Below are 19,670 nucleotides of genomic sequence, written 5' to 3'. Positions count from 1 at the left end.
AGATTTATAGTTTCTGAACTGTTCATATGTGTAAGTGCTGATACCATAAACGAGGTAGTTTGTTATATCCAGCGATGAAGTTGGAGGCAGTAATGTAGCGTCGGATCTCCAGTCTTTAGCTGTGAGGTCGTACGGATCTATGTTAGTGATTGTCAACAATTTAGCCAAATACCGGTCCCTGGCCACCTTGATAAGTTTGTCCCTGTACGGTATCCTCTCATCCTGGGTAACAGTTTAAAAACTCACTACTAACTGCTAACGTTACTAACTACGACTTCCCCGGACAGCTACTCCAGTTCTGTGTTTACATCCGCGGTACAACCAAAATGGCGCCTGGGGGCGTGTCTGCCAGTTAGGACACGTGACTGACAAAGACTGATACTATACCCGCTGGAAAAACAGTAATGGGTCACTTAAAACACCCACTGTGGTGGCAACAAAGCCACTATAAACACAGTGCTGATTCACTTAGAAACAAGCAATTTTGTTGTTTGCTGGTCTTGAACAGTGGTCTGCAGCCTGGCAGGTGTCTCGCCCCGATGACACCGCATCCACCATCTCTTTCATCTCCAGAAAGTCAGTTCATATAGGCTGCTGCATGGCTATCAAAACGCTGATATGACATGTAATGAAACATACAAATGTAACGAATCAGAGGTTTGCAGAAATGTACAATGCCAAAATGTTCGTCTAGCATCTAGGCTGTGAATCCTGCTGACTTTGATAATCCACTGACATTTCCTCAACATCATCGGATCAGATTTTCATTTTGTCCAGTATTTTCGTTTATAACCAAATTCCTGCAAAACTAATGACATTTTCATCAGCCTCAGCTATGCTTTGTGTTTAATGCTAATCAGCAAATGTTAGCATGTTACCACACTAAACAGAGAAGGTAAACATGGTAAACATTAAACACCAGCATGCTGTTATTGATGTTGTGAGCATGTTAGCATGCTGATGTTACCATTTAGCTTGGAGCACTAATGTGTAAACATAGTCAATGAGCAGCTGACTTTATACTTTACACACACTCAGTTATTTGCAATAGCATACAAATCAACATCCATCCACTATTAACATTCCAGCTGTTCTGTAGGAAATAATTCATTCTTGGTAAACAACCTTGAAACCTTTCAGGTTGTCAGGAGAGCACGTACCACTTCATCACCCCCTCAGATGTGGGATGATGTCACTGCCTCTGGTATATAGGCACCCCTTACTGTTGCTCCAGAGAGAACAGCAGGCGATATCTCTGAAAATGATGGCTTGAATGGTATGAACCAATGGGGCGACCAGTGATTAAAGGCCTGCAGGTGTATTATCATTGACAGACACCTGCACAGACAGTTGGTGATGAACGAGGGTGTGATGACGACACCCAAGTTTATGGCAGAAATCACTGTGTGTTTGTGTGTGCGTGTGTGTGTGCGCATTCGTGTGTGCGTGTGTGTGTGTGTGTGTGTGTGTATATTGTAGTAATAAGCACCTCTAGTGGTCTTTCACTAATTTAAATTGGAATATTTCAAGGAGTGAAGGTATGGATAAAAAGCAGCACTGCAGCTGTCTAAAAAGCACAGTCCAATTTTTTATGCTACAGGCACTTTTCTATATTTTTGCTATTGTCATCAAATGCCATGAAAAGACCCAAACCAACAATGTGTTTATGAATATATGCCAACAACCCCAACATGTGGTTCCAAGCTCATTCATTCCCACTTAGGACGAAGGTCTTTAAAACACAAGGCCTCCAAATTAAAAGACAAAATATGTTTTTTGCACTTGCAAAGGGAATCTGTGTTGTGAGGGCTTGCTAGGTCTTGGTACCCAACCTTGGAGTGTGGGGATGATGATGACATCCCCACTTTGACCTGTTGTCCTAGCTCCCTCTTGTCATGGTATGTTTGTTGTGCCTTATCAATCTCTAGTTGTGATAGAAGTTGCTGCTTGTTGATGTTGAAACACTGGGCTAAGAGTTGTTTCTTTGTCAGATGTCAGAAGTCAGATGTCAGAGGATGGTGGGTTTTGAAGCAACCATATATCCCACAACCTTTGAATGTAGCCCCTTTTGCTGGGGTTACTTATAGAGTAGCATTCCAAGAGGTCCATATTCTCTGCTGTAGTCCATCTATGTCTTGTTCCAGTAGTCTATTTCTCATCAGATCTCCCTGGTTCAACACCTGACTGGGACCTTGTTGACCCGAGCTGGTATGACTCTTGTGTTTGCGCTCTCCCGAGGTAGGCTAGCAGCATTAAGAACCTTGCCTAAGGGTGCACACTGGATATGTGTCGCTCCACCCTGACCAGGAATCGAACCCCCAAACTTCTGCACCAGATATATAATTCATATGTCAGATATACGTATAATACATACATATATCTATAGAAAAGACACAGAGAGAACACGCAAACTCCACACAGAAGAGCCCCAGCTGGCTGATGGATTCAAACCCGGAACCCTCTTACGGTGTACCAGCAGTGGACACAGTGGTGTTTTGAGCTAAACACTAATGCTCAAAGTAACAATGCTAACATACTGACGTTTAGCAGGTAGAAAGTTTAGCATGTTCCCTATCTTAGACTGAATCCACACTAATACATTTTGGTTTTAAAATGTATTGCTACATTTATGCATTCTGTGTTCTGGAACCCCTAAAATGGCAAACTATGAAAACACTGCTTACCCCGTTTTAGTTTCAAAACTCAGGGCAATTCAGAGTTGCGTTTTAGTAGACATTATAGCTTGACCTCACTTACACATATTTTATGATTTAATCCTTGCTGTGTGAGTACTCCTCTGCCTATGCTTTGATGATCTCCAGCGATGGATAATGCTCCTGGTACTGCTCTGATTTGTCACCATATTTGCTTTGTGTCAACTCCCAATCTGTTTTCTTAACCACCTTATACTCATGTGTTACTTTAAGTAACAATTTCACCTTGTCATTGGTCCAAGCTCTCTTCTTACTTTTCGCCAACTGCGTAGTACATTCTGTCCCTAAGCAACCAACAACAGTGTAGACAATCTGCTTCCTGTTTTCACTGTCACAATCATGCCCACTGTATTTCTGATATGGTGCTAAAATACTGTTTATGGAGATTGTTTTCCCTTTAAGAATAAGAATAACTTTATTCATCCCCAAGGGGAATTCAATAAAAGTGCGTTTTAAAATTCAAACATATGTTAGCATTATAGCAAGTGAAAATTGAACTTCAGTGAAAACAGAAGTGTATTTTGAAAAACAGGCAATGCATGTAACAGGTTAAAGTTGACACGGCATTGCAGAATGTCAGAAACCAATGCACCTCGAGAACCTTGCACGTCATATCTCGACTTGGAAAGTCCATGACCAAACATCGATATGTGACGAGGTCGGAGTGAGAATGTGTTGGAAAAATAAGGTATCACTAGAGTGATTACAAGTCATCCTGGAGAGAACATGAATATCTGTAGAAAGTATTGATAGTTCTACCTCTCAGAGAGCCCAGACCTAAATGTCATGTTTGATTCTGTCAATCTGTAGAGTGGCAGAGGAGTTCAATACAACCACCATCATCAATCAACCCGTCAGTTTTGTAGTAGCCCATAAAAAACATGAACTGACAGACTGACATTGCAATCTTTGGAGCCATGGTACACTGGTATGACTTTAAAAAAAAGAAGATTTGTAAATTATTCTGCAGTTAAACTCACCGATAAATGAATAGGTATTCAACTAATTGCACAAATACACTTGCCAGGAAAAATACTATAGTAAATACTATTGCCATACAAAATTCTAAGCTAAATAAGACTGATTAAGAATGACTTTTCTGAAATGTACATGCAGTATATCATTAAAACAACTGAAATTACTTAAGAATACATGAGTTTTGATGATTTTAGAGGCACAGCACTTTAAATATTGAATCTCTGTATCTGCTTTAAGCCCCCACAGAGTGAGTGACAAAGTATTGATAATTTTGCCTCTCAGAAAGGCCACATTCAAATGTCACCTTTGATTTTTCTCAATCTGTAGAGTAATAGAGGAGTTCAATCAAGCCATCATCAACACAAATGTGAAGTTATTTGTGGACAACATAGGAACCTCTACTGACAATTTATAGAAGACATATATTGTGAATATAGTGTAAATAATAATGCATAGAAAATAACTGACAGTATAGACCATGTTGTCTTAGCTTATTTATTTCATGGAGTGAATGTGTCATCAGGCTCATTCATTAATCTCATCACTGAGCACAGAGGGGATACGTAGAAAGCTGCCTCAGACAGTCACAGATTTTCAAGTGTATGAGCAAAAAATAGAATATATTGTACATACATTAAATAAAAAATAAATACAAAAACAAATACCTTGAAAAGAGCAAACCCAAGAATTAATTGATCTAATGACGAACTTGGGAATACCTGTTAGATGTTAAAAACAACATCTCTTCCAAAAGTTCTGCTGTTTTGTTCATAGTGACAGTGGTTGTGCTAAGGGGGGGGGCCGAGGGGGGGGCACCAATATATATTTGTTGGCAGTGTTGGGCACTCTCTGTGTAGAATGATACGTTACTTATTGCACTACTCTGGCATTACTTTGAGCAAAATGAGCTCAGAAGAATTAAAGTTGATTTTAAATAGATGAGGGTCATGTTGTTTCACAGCAGGTAATCAAAGCACAGAAGCTCTAGTTTATTACAGTTCATTTCGAATGCACTACTGCACAGGTCTGACCTATTCATGCATTCACATACAGTGGTTACCACTTTGTATTAAATCCCCTGCTTATAACAATGATAGCGTGACAATATTCAATTCAATTCAGTTCAATTTTATTTATAAAGCCCAATATCACAAATCACAATTTGCCTCACAGGGCTTTACAGCATACGACATCCCTCTGTCCTTATGACCCTCGCAGCAGATAAGGAAAAACTCCCCCAAAAAAACCCTTTAACAGGGGAAAAAAAACGGTAGAAACCTCAGGAAGAGCAACTGAGGAGGGATCCCTCTTCCAGGACGGACAGATGTGCAATAGATGTCGTACAGAACAGATCAGCATAACAAATTAACAGTAATCCACATGACACAATGAGACAGAGAGAGAGAGAGATGCAGGTAATGACAGTAGCTTACAACAACATTATTGAAAGTAATAATATTATAGTTATAGTTCTGGCTACTGCGGTACAATATGTTGAAAGTATGTATTAATATCTGGCAGTATACAAGTGTGACAATAGTCATATGTGTATAATAACAGTAGAAGTATGACTAATGACTAATGATGGCAGCAGCAGCAGGAGGCATCTGGCAGGACCACAGCAGCAGCACAACCACACACGTCACACTGTCCAGGCACCGCTGTGATATGAGTTAATCTGAGAGACAGTGGAGCACAAAGGCTCCGGAGAAGAAGCCGAGTTAGTGACATCCAGAATGGCCGAGTTAGCAAGATGCAGTAATAGAATACGAGAGAGAGAGAGAGAGAGAGAGAGAGAGAGAGAGAAGGAGAGAAGGTGCCCGGTGTATTATAGGGGGGTCCTCCGGCAGACTAGGCCTAAGTCAGCCTAACTAGGGGCTGGTACAGGGCAAGCCTGAGCCAGCCCTAACTATAAGCTTTATCAAAGAGGAAAGTCTTAAGTCTAGTCTTAAATGTGAAGACGGTGTCTGCCTCCCGGACCGTAACAGGAAGATGATTCCACAGGAGAGGAGCCTGATAGCTGAAGGCTCTGGCTCCTGATCTACTTTTGGAGACTTTAGGGACCACGAGTAACCCTGCGTTCTCAGAGCGCAGAGTTCTGGTGGGATAATAAGGCACTATGAGCTCTCTAAGATATGACGGAGCTTGACCATTTAGAGCTTTATAAGTTAACAGTAGGATTTTAAATTCAATTCTGGATTTTACAGGGAGCCAGTGCAGAGAAGCTAAAACAGGAGAAATATGATCTCGTTTCTTAGTTCCTGTTAGTACACGTGCCGCTGCATTCTGAATTAGCTGGAGAGTTTTTAAGGACTTACTAGAGCTACCTGATAATAGAGAGTTACAGTAATCCAGCCTTGAGGTAACAAAAGCGTGGACCAATTTTTCTGCATCTTTTCGGGTCAGGATAGGCCTAATTTTTGCAATATTACGCAGATGAAAAAATGCAGTCCGTGAGGTTTGTTTTAAATGAAAATTAAAATATAAATCTTGATCAAATATTACTCCAAGGTTTCTTACGGTAGTGCTAGAGGCCAGAGCAATGCCATCTAGAGAAACTATGTCATCAGATAAAGAGTCTCTGAGTTTTTTGGGGCCAAGAACAATAACTTCAGTTTTGTCTGAATTTAACATCAGGAAATTGGTGCTCATCCAGGTTTTTATGTCTTTAAGGCAGTTATGGAGTTTAGTTAATTGGTTACTTTCTTCTGGCTTCATCGATAAATACAACTGTGTATCATCCGCATAACAATGGAAATTTATAGAGTGATTTCTAATGATGTTACCTAAAGGAAGCATATATAGAGTAAATAGGATTGGTCCGAGCACAGAACCTTGTGGAACTCCAACACAAACTTTGGTACGTAAGGATGATTCATTATGAACGTGAACAAACTGAAAACGATCAGATAAATAAGATTTAAACCAGCTCAGTGCAGAACCTTTTAGGCCAATTAAGTGATCCAGTCTCTGCAGTAGAATTTGATGGTCAATTGTGTCAAACGCCGCACTAAGATCTAATAAAACAAGTACAGAGACAAGTCCTTTGTCTGAAGCAATCAGAAGGTCATTTGTAATTAATATAGAACCATTAAATAGCCCAGACCGTTAAAAATAAATGAATAGCCTTGGATACAGGGAGGGTCAGGCAGGATCAAGGTCCGATAATTCTGAGATATGGATTTATATTTGTGAGCCTGTGATATTAAACACACTAAACAAATGTTGAGGTTAGCACAACAAAAGGGATGCCTGTGATTAAGTCACAATGATGAGCGCAAATGAATCCATTGGAGCTGGAAGACTCACCTGCTGGTTCTTGGTGTGTCGTCACTTACAGCAGCACCAGAGAGAGAGTTACAGTATGCATAAGAACAGGACTGTGTGCCGCCATTGCTCTGCAGTTGTTGGGGATGTGAATGGAAACACATCCAACATATACTAACATCACCCAGATGTGCCAATTATTGGGACAAGGAAAAAACAAACTGGAGGCCAGCTCCTTATCCCCGCTGAACACTGAACATGATAACTAATAGTACAGCATTACATGTGCCAATTACCTGCACCCTTCTATAATGTAGTCTGTAATGACATGAAAAGACACAATAACCTTTGGATGATATTTTTTTGGGTGGCGCAGACGCGAAGCTGTGTGGATCAGTGTGGTTAAATGACAATGAAAACAAACCCTTTATTTGGGTGGTAACACATTCTGTGACATTGTAAATGTGATAATATTTCCTGAAATCTTGTTGGTAATGAGTTGTATAACAGTTATTGCTAAAATGTAATATATATTACTGTAATTGTAACGCGTTACCCCCAACACTGTTTGTTGGCCCCCCCTTACCAGCAGCTTTCATCTCTGAGGCGATCTCCATCCAGCCAGCTGCCAACTTATTTAGGTTTTTGTGGTGAAATAAGCAGGTATCATGTGGTTAATTCCTGATTCCTCACCTCCTGAATCAGCCTTTCCTCCTCCTTTGCAGTGCTTCCAACACAAGCGACAGAAGAAAAATACAAACGGGTCATCCGATAAAAGGTCAGCTCAAAACAGCATGAAGCATCAAGCTGTGTGGCACCGTGGTGCTGGCGGGCAGTTAGGACAGTCCAATAATAACAGTGCAATCAAACTGATTTAGCTGCTGACACTTGCTCGTGTCCCAGTAAGGACATGGTGTAACTCTCAGCCTATATACTTCAAAATCATAATAGAATTCCTAAAATTCAGTTATGGCTTTTGGTTTTGGTGTGCCACCCCAAGATTTTCAGTTGCTCCGTCCGGCCACCCCTATGAAAAATTTCTAGTGCCGCCACTGTGTGTTGAAACCATTTTAGACAGATGTATACACATCTTACACTTGCAGCTGTGTAACCCATTTCCTGTAAAATGCTTTAATCCACAAGGACCATATCGCATTCAACTTCCTCATCATCAGCTGAGGCTACACACACACACACACACACACCAGCACACAGGTCAGTCCTAATGAGGAGTTATGACACAAACAGTGACGCACAAAGTGACGAAACAGGGCACCGGACAGCATGTGGGAGATAAGAGCCTGGGGTATATTTTAAAGACATTCGTCACAGATAGCAGCTACATTTGGATGAGTGACACTTGAGGAGAGGAGAAACTGACCTATGAGGAGAAACCATCCTGAGTGCCATGTTTTAGACACACATTCCTAATAATTTCTTTTGATTTAAAGTCTGGGTAAAGCAAAAATAAACGTGTGTTTGTGTTTGTCACACCACAGAAAAATGTGTTATTAACCACCCAGCCAAATTTAAATGATTAAAAAAAATCATCAAGTATTTAAAATGGGATATAACAGTAAAATGGGAGAGTGTCAGCTGACGGAGCTGATCTTGAGAAAAAGCTCTCTGAAGCAATGGACTCTATCAGCTAACCCCTCAGCACAGCATACACACTGTGAGATGAAGAATGTGTGAGCAGTGGCCGACTCTCATGAGCAGCTAACCCAGTATCACAGTCAGGGGCCATGTCCACCAAAGCCTTTTTTTTCTGGGGCCATTGTATTTTTTTTTATTATTTTTTGCTGCATATTTAAGCTGTGCTACAAACGTCGGCAGTGTGACAAGGCACAGGGGAGGATTCATGCACTAAGCACTGACGCCAAAGAGTTGAAAAATGTTCAACTTAAGGTAAAAACGCTGCTCTCGTCACTGTCACTTTAGCCGTTCAGTCACAGTGGAGGAGGGATGAACACTGCAAAGACATATGACCGAACTGCAATATTTGATGAGTTGGGATGAGAAGTTGTTGGTTTTCAGCTGGGAAAAAAATGCATTGGTGGACATGGGGTCCAACATACACACACTCAGAACTGAAGAAAAACTGTCAGTAGCAGCTAACAGCAGCTAATATCAGCACAAATATAACATGCTAATCTTATTTGCACTAGCCTATGATTTTTTTTTATGTTGTATAAATTTACCTAGCAGCTAGCAGAGATTTCCTCTACTCATATGAAGCCAGGGACATCAACAACGTTTAACAAAGGTAATGTTACAAAATTTGGCTCCATTACAACTCACAAGGTTCACCAACAAAACAATCGTCTTATACTAAACACGTTTTCCATGCAAATACATATAGAGCGACCATATTTTGATTTCCAAAAAAGAGGACACTCGGCCCGGCCACGACATAGCCTACTTAAATGACACTCGCAGTTTACTCAAAGATGCCTTATGATTTTAATATATTTAAAATTTATATGTATGGATAGAAAATTCAGTTATATTACAAAATAATATCTCTCAAAGACAGAAATTCAGATAGGCCCAATCCGTGCCCAGGGGGTCCTGACGGTAGGCCTACCCGACGGGTCGGGCTGGGTTCGGTAAAAAATGTATAAATTGTATTCGGGCTTGGGTCGGATTCAGTCAGCTTTCAGTGAAAATGTAGTGTAAAAATAAATAAAATCCTATTGTCTGTCCTGTTTATTGCTTGGGTACTGTTATTTACGTGACAACACCTGAACGTAACACACACAGACACACATTGGCTGTTTGTTTCTATCTCTCCCCTCACTGGAAGCTTCAGACCTTTCGCCGCCAGCCTCCGCCTTGATTAAACGCTGAAAATAAAATAAAAGAGGGAGACAGGTGTCTCCTGTTTTATCTTATTTTGTTTTATTTCTCCCTCTCCCTTCGCTGGAAGCCTCAGACCTCCCACCTCCCGCTTCCGTCTCAAACACGGAGGTCTCCCTCTCAGTGAAGCACCCACAGTGCATGCCCAGCCTGTTAAATAGCCTGTAACCATAACAACTATGTGACACAAACTCAGTGTTTTAGTAATTAAATAATGTCGGGCTCGGTTCGGTTTCGGACATAACAAAACAGAATGACTGTCGGGTTCGGACAGAAATATGCGGCCCGTGCCACACTCACACAACATGCTAGTGTTATTAGCACAAGTCTATGGCATTCTACATTGTAAATTAGCCTAGCGACTATTGGAGATTAAATCACACACAAGACTTAAAATGCTGTTTTGTGGCGGCTTTATTGCCTTCACAATGTATTGTTTCTTATCTGTGAAATAAAATTAAATGACAGCTTGGTTTCCACTGAGGGAAATGTTTCTTAGCTTACAAACACAGACAGGAGGTCATCACTGTGGTGTGCAGTTACATTTCTGGGGAGGTCAGGCTACAGCATCCATTTGACGCAGAAGTATACATCCTGCTTTATCTATGTTGTGATAGGGGAGGGGTTGTGTTAAGGACGGCTCCAGTGCGTCATCATGCTATGATTTTAGGCCCACCCAAAAGTCCTGGAAACAAAAATGGTTATAACAGTGTAACAGTCTAACTCTTATATAGTTCAAAGTCTTTTGACAAGTTTTCAGCAAGTTTTACCTAACTGTTGATATGTTTAGACAGAAATCTTTTATTTTACTTTGCCTGAACTTAAATCAGTCTTTTCCCTCCCCTGAATTTCTCCAATTGTTATTTCCATCCTCCCTCTAAAAAAATCCATCCATCTTCTCCCTGAGGTGTACAAATAACTGAACCTCATCTATTTGTTAATTATCACATTGTTTTTTTTTCAAGCAGCTTCCACCCACTGCTCTTTCTGGCCATCAGAGTTTCTGGTCTCCTTGTAATTCCAGAGAAATGGAGACATATAATAATTAACAGACCAATTATTAAATGTAGTTTCTGTTGCAGCCATAAAAATAAAGCCCAATATTCTGTTTATGTCAAATACAATTTGTTCCTATAGTTTGTTTTGATCTAGATTGAAACTTAAGAAACTTAAGAGTTGTGTGTGCACTTCAGGTGCAAACATTTTTGTCTTAAGCATTTCTTGATTGCCAGTAATTTCCCTCTCACACTAACAGGACCTCATGATTATACTGATACAGATGACTATCAGAGATGCTCACGACACATGAGTCAAACTTAACGGTGGGAAAAGTCTCCTCTGCTGAAAGCCAGTTCCTGGACATGACGTGTAGTCACAGGAAATGAAGGGACAGTTATTCTGAAGAGTGTATGTGAAAGTGGAGGGTGAGAAAATAAACATCCACATTCAAAATAATCAAATGGCACTTATGATTGATTGCAACCTTTTAAAAATGAAACAAAAAACATAATTACTGCGTGGCATCTTCCCAAGGGAGATAGGGTGATTATCGTGCTCCATTACAGCCAATCACAGACAAATTGCATTGTAACGGTGATGGTTTGTGCGAGCACCATCTGCGTGCATAAAAGCGCCACACTTTGCCACTGTATTTGGTTTCAGTAATTTTCCTCTACGTCACAGCTGAGAATGTCATCCCAAATTAACTGTCTGCTTGGGTATTTTTGGAAAAGAAACGCACAGAGGAAAACCCTCAGAAAAAGCAACTTGAATCTACACTTTTGTCCTCCCCAAGGTGACAATATCAGCATTTCTGCTTGAGGGGAAATTGCGTCCGTGTGATTGGCTGATGCTGTTGGACCCAGGTGGTCTGTGCGTACTGGGATTGCCACGTGTCATTGAGACATGGTACACAGTCATTTCCCAAAAGCACAGTCCTCTCTCGCCTTATGAGATGTCAAGTGAGTAAAAGCTGAATGACAGCCCACTCATTCTCACGCACTCACACATGTGCTTCACTTAAGTATTTCCATATTATGCTGCTTTATACATCTGCTCCACCACATTTTAGAGGGTAGTGCTGTAGTTTTCACTCTGTTGCATTTATCTGACAGCTATAGCTACCTTTAGGTTAAGGTTTTACATACATAAAACTAAAAAAACAATTGACTTTAAAAAATTACATTACAATTTTTTATTTTTGGCTTTACAAAAGGAAAAAAAAGACTTTATGAGTTGTTAGCAGTTCCACCAAAGAGAAATGTCCTGTCTAAACCTCTCAGATGGTTTGACGTCCTAAGGTAATATTGTCCAAAATCCAGGGGCAAAATGTATAAAGGTGACACAGAGGGACATGTCCCCAGCACTTTTTCAAACCCCTCTACTTTTTACAGTCACTGGCCACTTTATTAGGTACACCTTGCTAGTGCCGTTTGGACCTCCTTTTGCCTTCAGAACTGCCTTAATTTTTTGCGTCATAGATTCGACAAGGTGCTGGAAACATTCCTCAGAGATTTTGGTCCATATTGACATGACAGCATCACACAGTTGCTGCAGATTTGTCGGCTGCACATCCATGATGTGAATCTCATGTTCCAACACATCCCAAAGGTGCTCTATTGGACTGAGGTCTGGTGACTGTGGAGGCCATTGGAGTACAGTGAACTCATTGTCATGTTCAAGAAACCAGTTTGAGATGATTTGAGCTTTGTGACATGGTGCGTTATCCTGCTGGAAGTAGCCATCAGCAGATGGGTACACTGTGGTCATAAAGGGATGGACATGGTCAGCAGCAATACTCAGGTAGGCTGTGGCATTTAAACGAAAATATTGGCGTGCAACCTCGTTCTGTGGACGATAGATGACATTCAGACTTCCAAATGTGCTGGTGATGAGGAAGTACAATGAGAGGTGGACAGAGCAGTGAGTGACAACAGCCTCGCCCACATTTAAGAGTACTATTTGCAGTGGAAACACTAAACGGACCTAGGGTCTAAGTACCATGTCTGAAGGTTTACTTTTGGTTCCAAAGGTACTATAGTTAAAGTGTTTGGTGAAAAAGGGGCTTCAGACACCAAGAGCATGAGGAACTCCACAGAAAAAAAACATGATTTGATTTGGTATCAAAAACTTTTGTCATTTGGAGATTTCTGTAAGAACTGTTTTTTCAGTGATTGGATAGTGAGCACTTCTGTTCTGGAAGTTTCTGACACTTATATTGGGGTGGCCATAGCCACTTTGGGCTCTAAGTTTTATGTACATTTGTGCTGGCTTTAAAAAGGCACCACAGCCTCTGAAAGGCAGTAACGCAGATTGTCGGCAGTCCTATGGGTCTCTCAGGGTTTTTAACAATCAAAGAATGTGATATATATTCATATATCAGTCAAAAACTTTTCTGCTCTGTCTTTTCTGAGTTCTTTTAATTTTGATACCTCAAAGTACATTTTGCTAATAATACTTCTGTACTTAAGCAGGACTTTGAATGCAGTGTTTTTACAGTATTGTATTCATACTTAATCAAAGGATCTGATTTCTTCCACCACTCCACATGCACACATGCCCAAGCATACAAACATTACATATTGCCATAGTGTGTTAAAACAGCATGTGCATCCAGTGAATAATAAGTGTTCCAGTTTCCAGATGAAATAGTGCTGTTTATTCACTGTATCTTCATTTAGCTTTTACATGATGTAGAAGTGATTTTTTTTTTTTACCATGTAAAGGCTTATATTGTTAAAAAACAGATCAGTGGTCAGAATTTTAAATTGTTGAAAACAAACAAACAAACAAACAAACAAACAAACAAACAAACATTGTAAATATCAGGAAAGAAAAAAATCTAGCTTGAGAAGCATAAAGTATTGGGCTAAATGTTACAGACATTGTACAGTAAATATCTTATCACTGTGATCCTGTGCGTTTTTCCATTACTCTAGCTTTGCACCAACATGAAGGAAAAAGTGTTCCACCTTGGGGAGCACAGACTGACAGCAAGAGGGTCAGGGGACAAAAATGTTTCCTACTTAATGCACCATCAGGCTGTGGCAATGCCTACAAAGACATTTATGAGATATTCAACTTTTGACATTTATATTAGAGCAGGGACTCTCTCAGCAAACAAAATAAATGACCATGAAGGATTTTTTGATGACAAAGGTGTCTTTTTAAAGGTTAATGCCGCTCAGTTAATCGTCAGTAATGACCTGAACGTACTGTGCCCTCTATCACCGTATAGACAAAACTAGGGGAGAAGAGCTCTTACTTTCATGATCCCAAATGTGGAATAAAACACAGCTTCAAACATGATAAAAGTAGATGACAATGACAACACAGTGGGATTTTTTCTTTTTTGTATTTTTTGTCACAAACATCACTCTAATATAAAAACAACTATAATTTGATGTTCGATGTGAGATCACAAAGTCATTGTTTAACAGCTCCAGGCTGAACGTTGGTCTTTTTATTTTATTTATTTATTTATTTATTTATTTATTTTTTTACCTTTTTTTCTTTTTAATCTGTGACAATATGACTGAGTGCTTACATACATAAATATTACATTCCCAATCCTATACAATGGGAAGTGCTAAAATTTTTTCTATATTCAACTGATGGGACATTTGATAACATTTTCAAATGATTTAAGATTTACAGCTGGTTTTCTACAGACATCTACTTGGCTTTCTTCTTCTGCTCTTGGAAGAAGTCATTGCAGGCAACAGTCAGGGCGGCCACCAACACAACAAACTCATTGAAATCCACCTCGTTGTCTTTGTTAGAGTCCAAGTCGTTCATGATTTTCTCCACCAGCATTGGATCCTTCTGAGACTGAAAAATGGAAAATAAAAAGAGAATATTAGACCAACAAACAAGATGTTCTGTAGCTTTTAGTCTCTTCATGGTTCTCCTGTATGTCTCTGACGTGTAAGCCAAGAGCACTGACACTTCCCTGTTCAAGCAATTAAAAATACCTTTAAACACATAGATGTAGCTCATGATATAGGAATTATCAGTCTGTCCACGTTGGATGAGTAACAGCCATGGAGTTATTTGATTGTTATTGGAGCTTCATATTGACTCAAGGCAAAAGCTGCTGTCCGTGTCCAGTGGAGAGCAGAGTGATGTTGCTGCTCAATGAGCCATGAGCTGCAACTGATCACACCCAACATTTATTGCTTTTGCTCATTTCCTCCAGGATCCAGAAACAAGACACGGCTTTCCTTTTACACCCCCTAACCTCTGAGGCACCACTGAACTTTACATTGCACAACTTATTAAAGTCAACTAGCAAAGGTTGAAATTAAAATCCACTCCACACTGAGGGGAAAAACTCAGATGGGATTTAGGTTACTAGAAACATTTCCCCTCAATGCTGCTGCATTATTTTAATGTGGGTTTAATTTTATATTGGTCCAAAAGACTCAGAGCTACATTTGAGCTTAGCTCATTGGGGCTGGGCAATTTGAAGAAAATCACATATGATATTTTTGACCAGATACCTCTATATTGATATTGCAACAATATTGTGGGGTTGACTATTGCTGCTTTAACAAAATACTTATACAATCAGATTTTTGATAAAATGTTGATAACCATCAGTAACGCAGATATAATTACTAAGTGGTAAATAATACAACAGCTAGAACAGTTGGTAACGGCCAATATACATGAGGCACTGATGCAAAGCGTCATGTTGGTTGTACCTCCGAAACAACCGTTGCATAAGAGGGTCAGCTGGCAGGACCAGATCATGCGCGACACCGGTGTGATAATTTGACAACATGTTACGCGTGCAACCCACTGCAGGAGATTTAAAAAGTAGCTGAATGTAGTTAGCGGCTAATTAAAAGAGGAAGAACAACAGCTGAAAATGTCCACAAATTGGGAAAACAATGAGGTCTTTACCCTCTGAGCAGAGGACAAAATCAACCACCAAATAACAGGGACAGTGTGGCAGATGAGTTCTGCCACGACTGTGTCCCATGTATTTTGGCCGTAAGTTCAGAAAATGACATTGCTTCACTGTAATACAGCCTTTCAAACCAGGAAAACACCATGATTTGAGGACATCCAAAATCTAACACGATATCTAGTCTCATATGATCACAATCGGTATATTTTCCAGCACTGTAGCTCGTGTGAAAAGAAAATCACTTTTTATCAGTAAACAAATTCCTATGAGGAATTAAAAATTAATTATTAAAAATATTTTTTAAATTAGCGTTTACAAAGTCTGCCACAATACAATTTTAGTCTAATTGAATTTAGGGGCTGCAATCAATATAAGACAGTTATCGGGTATTGTCTGATAGCTGATATCTGTCTCGTACCGCTTTTCCACCAAAATTAGCATATCTCTTCAGGCTTGTACAGTATAACATGGAAAAACCTGTTAAAAATAGGCCATAGACCCCCTTTCCATTGCCAGTAGAGCAGAGCTGTGTACACGGCTCTGCAGCAGATGAGTAAAATAGAAAATAGGTTAGTAGAACAGTAGAAAGCTGCATGGAGGCCAGTGAAAACTTTACGATGGTTACCTCTCTTTATATGTCTCTTAGTATATTCAGTATCTCTTTCAAACTTGGTGCAGACTAATTTGGATTGATGGCATCTCGCCGGTTAAGGGGCCAAAATTAACATGTTCATGGGTGCTCTGTTTCCATCAATGCTGACCGGAGCTAGAACCAATAAATACTCATGTCTACTGCAGAGTCAGTGGGAAAGGGGCTACATTCAATGGCATTTTGCCATTTTCTACTTGGCACTAGGTCGCCATAACTGTGTAAATGTTTAGGAAGTAGGTGTGCTTGGACAGAAATGGTGACACAAACCTGCTATGGAAAATTTAAAAAAAGATATATCTTTTTTTTTTAGGATTTTTTTTTGCTTTCTTGCCTTTATTTGATAGAACGATGGAAGCTAGATATTTAACATCAACTTTTAATGGTTTTCGTTAAAGGCAATGATTAAAAAATATAGAAAGATTATAAATAACAGAGCCCCAGACATGGCTGTCCTATCCTGCTGTGTGGAGTTTCAGTCTTTTTCATCTTTTTAACATTACCCTCTAACTTCTCAACTGAACACTATATATACAGTCATCTATAAAGCCTCGGTGTGGAAGTGTCAGTGTATTCTGTCAGAGGAAACTGAGGGTGAATGTTTGGATGGGGCTGCGTCTATACTCAGAGGTGACTACAGCCCGGGGGGATGTGATGACATCATGGGAGTGTCTATATTTGGAGGCGATATGGGCCACTGATGATGATGTGTGAGCACCTGAGGCTTCCCATCCGGATGAGGGAGGACAAGAAGTGAAAGGAAAGAAAGATTTCTGAAGGCATCAGAGGTTTGACTCTCAGGCCCCGGCCCATTTTGTTAACGTGTTGGTCTCTATCATTTGAAATCACAGGCTCGTACTCGCACTGCTATCACACCGACTCAGGGGCCGAGGCTTATCTGAAATGACCTCATCTATCTCACACAATGCTGTGAGTTGATGTGATGTGAGACCCACCAGCAGTTACTCTCTGACAGCAGGAGAGCAATCAATGTGAAAACCATTCTCTTGGGTCAGGGTCAAAATGCTCTTCTTTAAACCATCTGAAAACATGGCTGTTTAATTTTACTTTTAGTGAGTCAGGCAACAGTAAATGGTAAAAAAATTCTCAATTTGTGAATTCCTCTAATTAGTATTGGTCATTATAGATCCATCGAGGTAATGGGGGAGATGTAATGGTCACACTTTGGTGCACCAACATGTTCCCAATCAGGGCGGTTCTAGGGTGAGTGGAGATCCGCGGCTTTGTCCTGAATGAGTCAGGTATCTACGTATCTGTTAAAATTGCATATATGAATAACCATTTATTATTATTAGCTCTCGCTTACTTTAACAATCATTACAATAATTTAAACAAAGTTATATTTTTTAAAACGTATAAGAAACTCGTCCAAGTTGGATATTCTGACTGAACTGTCATTCCACTTTAGTGAGATACTTCAGGCTGTGTTTCTTATGGTAAAAATAAATTCAACAGGAAAAATCAACATAATCTAAAAAGGTTTTTAAAAAGTAAAAAAGTCATAATTTCATAGCAAACATAACAAAATGCTTCATCCAGTTTTAAACAAATATTACAGCCACTCTGTATCTGATGGCCTGACTGTCAGGACACAAAGGCCTAAAGTCCACAGGAAAGTCTTCCCGAAGACAGTGGCAGATCTTTCAATTGGCGACGTCAGCAGCCAGCTAGGGTGCCATACAGAGGGCTAACCCTAACCTTTATCCTAACCTAAGGGTGCAGAATGTGCAAGGTCTGGCACTGTCTGCGGGTGCTCTACTGGCAGGGGCTGAGCAAAAAGACTACAGCAGGGAGGAAGGAGGGGCCCTGTTTTCTGCTCCTTCTGCTTGTTGCTCTGACAGTTTTTTTTTTAAAACACATTGGTTCCTGCTGAGGAACCAATCTGAAAATTCTGCTTCATGATGTAAAATTTTCTATTTGGATAGTCAACAAACTAAACCAACAGCAGTGCAGTTTTAACGCTGAAATATGTACTTTACCGTGAGGAAGTCAGTGAGCTCACTGTTGAGGAGTTCTTTTAACTCGCCCTTGTTGAGCTTGTATTTGTCTCCGTCGTTTCCAGAGTAGTTGTAGAAAACTGTTATCAGCGCATCCATTGCACCCTCGAGCTGGCTTGGCATTCTGCTAGAAGGATGAGAGCTCTTGCAGCTTCCTGACAATGGAAATGTTTCATGATTTACATATTCAGTGAATTAAAACTAAGAGTAAGAAAAAGAATCTTGTCGCTGGGTGAAGTGTTCTTACCTGGTTAGAGTTAGAATCCCAAATGTGATGAGAGAAGCTGCAGCACAGCTTGTTTATTAGGAAATGAGGGGACGCTAAGTGAGCCTTCCTCTATCTTTGTGACGATAATTAATTCCACAGGTGAGATGCCCATGGTAACTGTCTTTCTTTCCAGGTTTTAATCAAGGTTCTTAAGTGGAAAACAAAACATGTACCTGTGTAACCCTGGAGCCCCCAGGGGAGTTCATCAGATCCTGGGCCATGCCTGGATCTTTACATGTGTCTGCATCATGCACCATCCCTGAAGTGACTCCAGCACTCTACAATACTTCACAAACGATGATGGGTTAAGACCTGTTACATTCATTTTTAAGGAAACAGTCTAATAGTTTAATGCAATAGATAGCTGGGAATAGTTAATGGGAATGAGCACAAGGGAAATATTATGTAAAATCAATGTCACATCAGGGACGCTGTGCTTCCAGTTTTGTTGTGCTCAAAGACAGAACACAGGCAGCTATGGGAAAGGGGGTTACATGTAGCAGTCATTTACTATCTGGAAGGTCGGTGGTCGGTGGTTCGATCCCTGAGCCCTAGTCTACATGTTGAAGTATCATTGATAATGAATCCCTAACTGTTCCTGATGGCTTATCTAATGAGTAGGTGGCACCATGTATGGTAACCCCAGGCACCAGTGTATGAATGTGTGCAAATGTCAACCTGCACACTTTTTCCAACCAACCAACTGACAGAGTGAGCTATAAAGCTGCTGGTCACAGCTAATCTTACTGTATAATGACGAAAACTCTGTCTGTGGCTGTGTCTGTGTGTCTGTTCCACGTTTTTCTCCTCACTGACTCGGCCAATCCATGTGAAATTGGCACAGTGGTAGAGGGTCGTGGGAGGATGGGAATGAAGCAATATTACATCAATTGGCCAAAGGGGGGCGCTATAGCAACCGATTGAAATTGCAAACTTTGAATGGGAGTATCTCATGCTCCATATATCATAGAGACATGAAACTTTGCACAGAGATGCCTCTCCT

The 19,670-nt window shown here is 40.2% G+C and overlaps 1 protein-coding gene across 1 annotated transcript; it reads right to left on the bottom strand.

Moving 5' to 3' along the window:
* Positions 1 to 14,492: 14,492 nt before the first annotated feature.
* Positions 14,493 to 18,522, bottom strand: s100z (S100 calcium binding protein Z). Its single transcript, XM_049603959.1, has 2 exons — positions 18,382 to 18,522; positions 14,493 to 14,648 (listed from the first exon to the last, which is right to left on the bottom strand). The coding sequence occupies exons 1-2, from the start codon at positions 18,520 to 18,522 to the stop codon at positions 14,493 to 14,495; spliced, it is 297 nt and encodes a 98-aa protein (XP_049459916.1).
* Between the last annotated feature and the right edge of the window lie 1,148 nt (positions 18,523 to 19,670).

The sequence above is a fragment of the Epinephelus fuscoguttatus genome, linkage group LG18 (genome assembly GCF_011397635.1).
Source record: "Epinephelus fuscoguttatus linkage group LG18, E.fuscoguttatus.final_Chr_v1".
NCBI classification, from domain to species: Eukaryota; Metazoa; Chordata; class Actinopteri; order Perciformes; family Serranidae; genus Epinephelus; species Epinephelus fuscoguttatus.
Note: the sequence above shows the minus strand (reverse complement) of the source record. Positions and strands in the feature narration are given on the sequence as shown.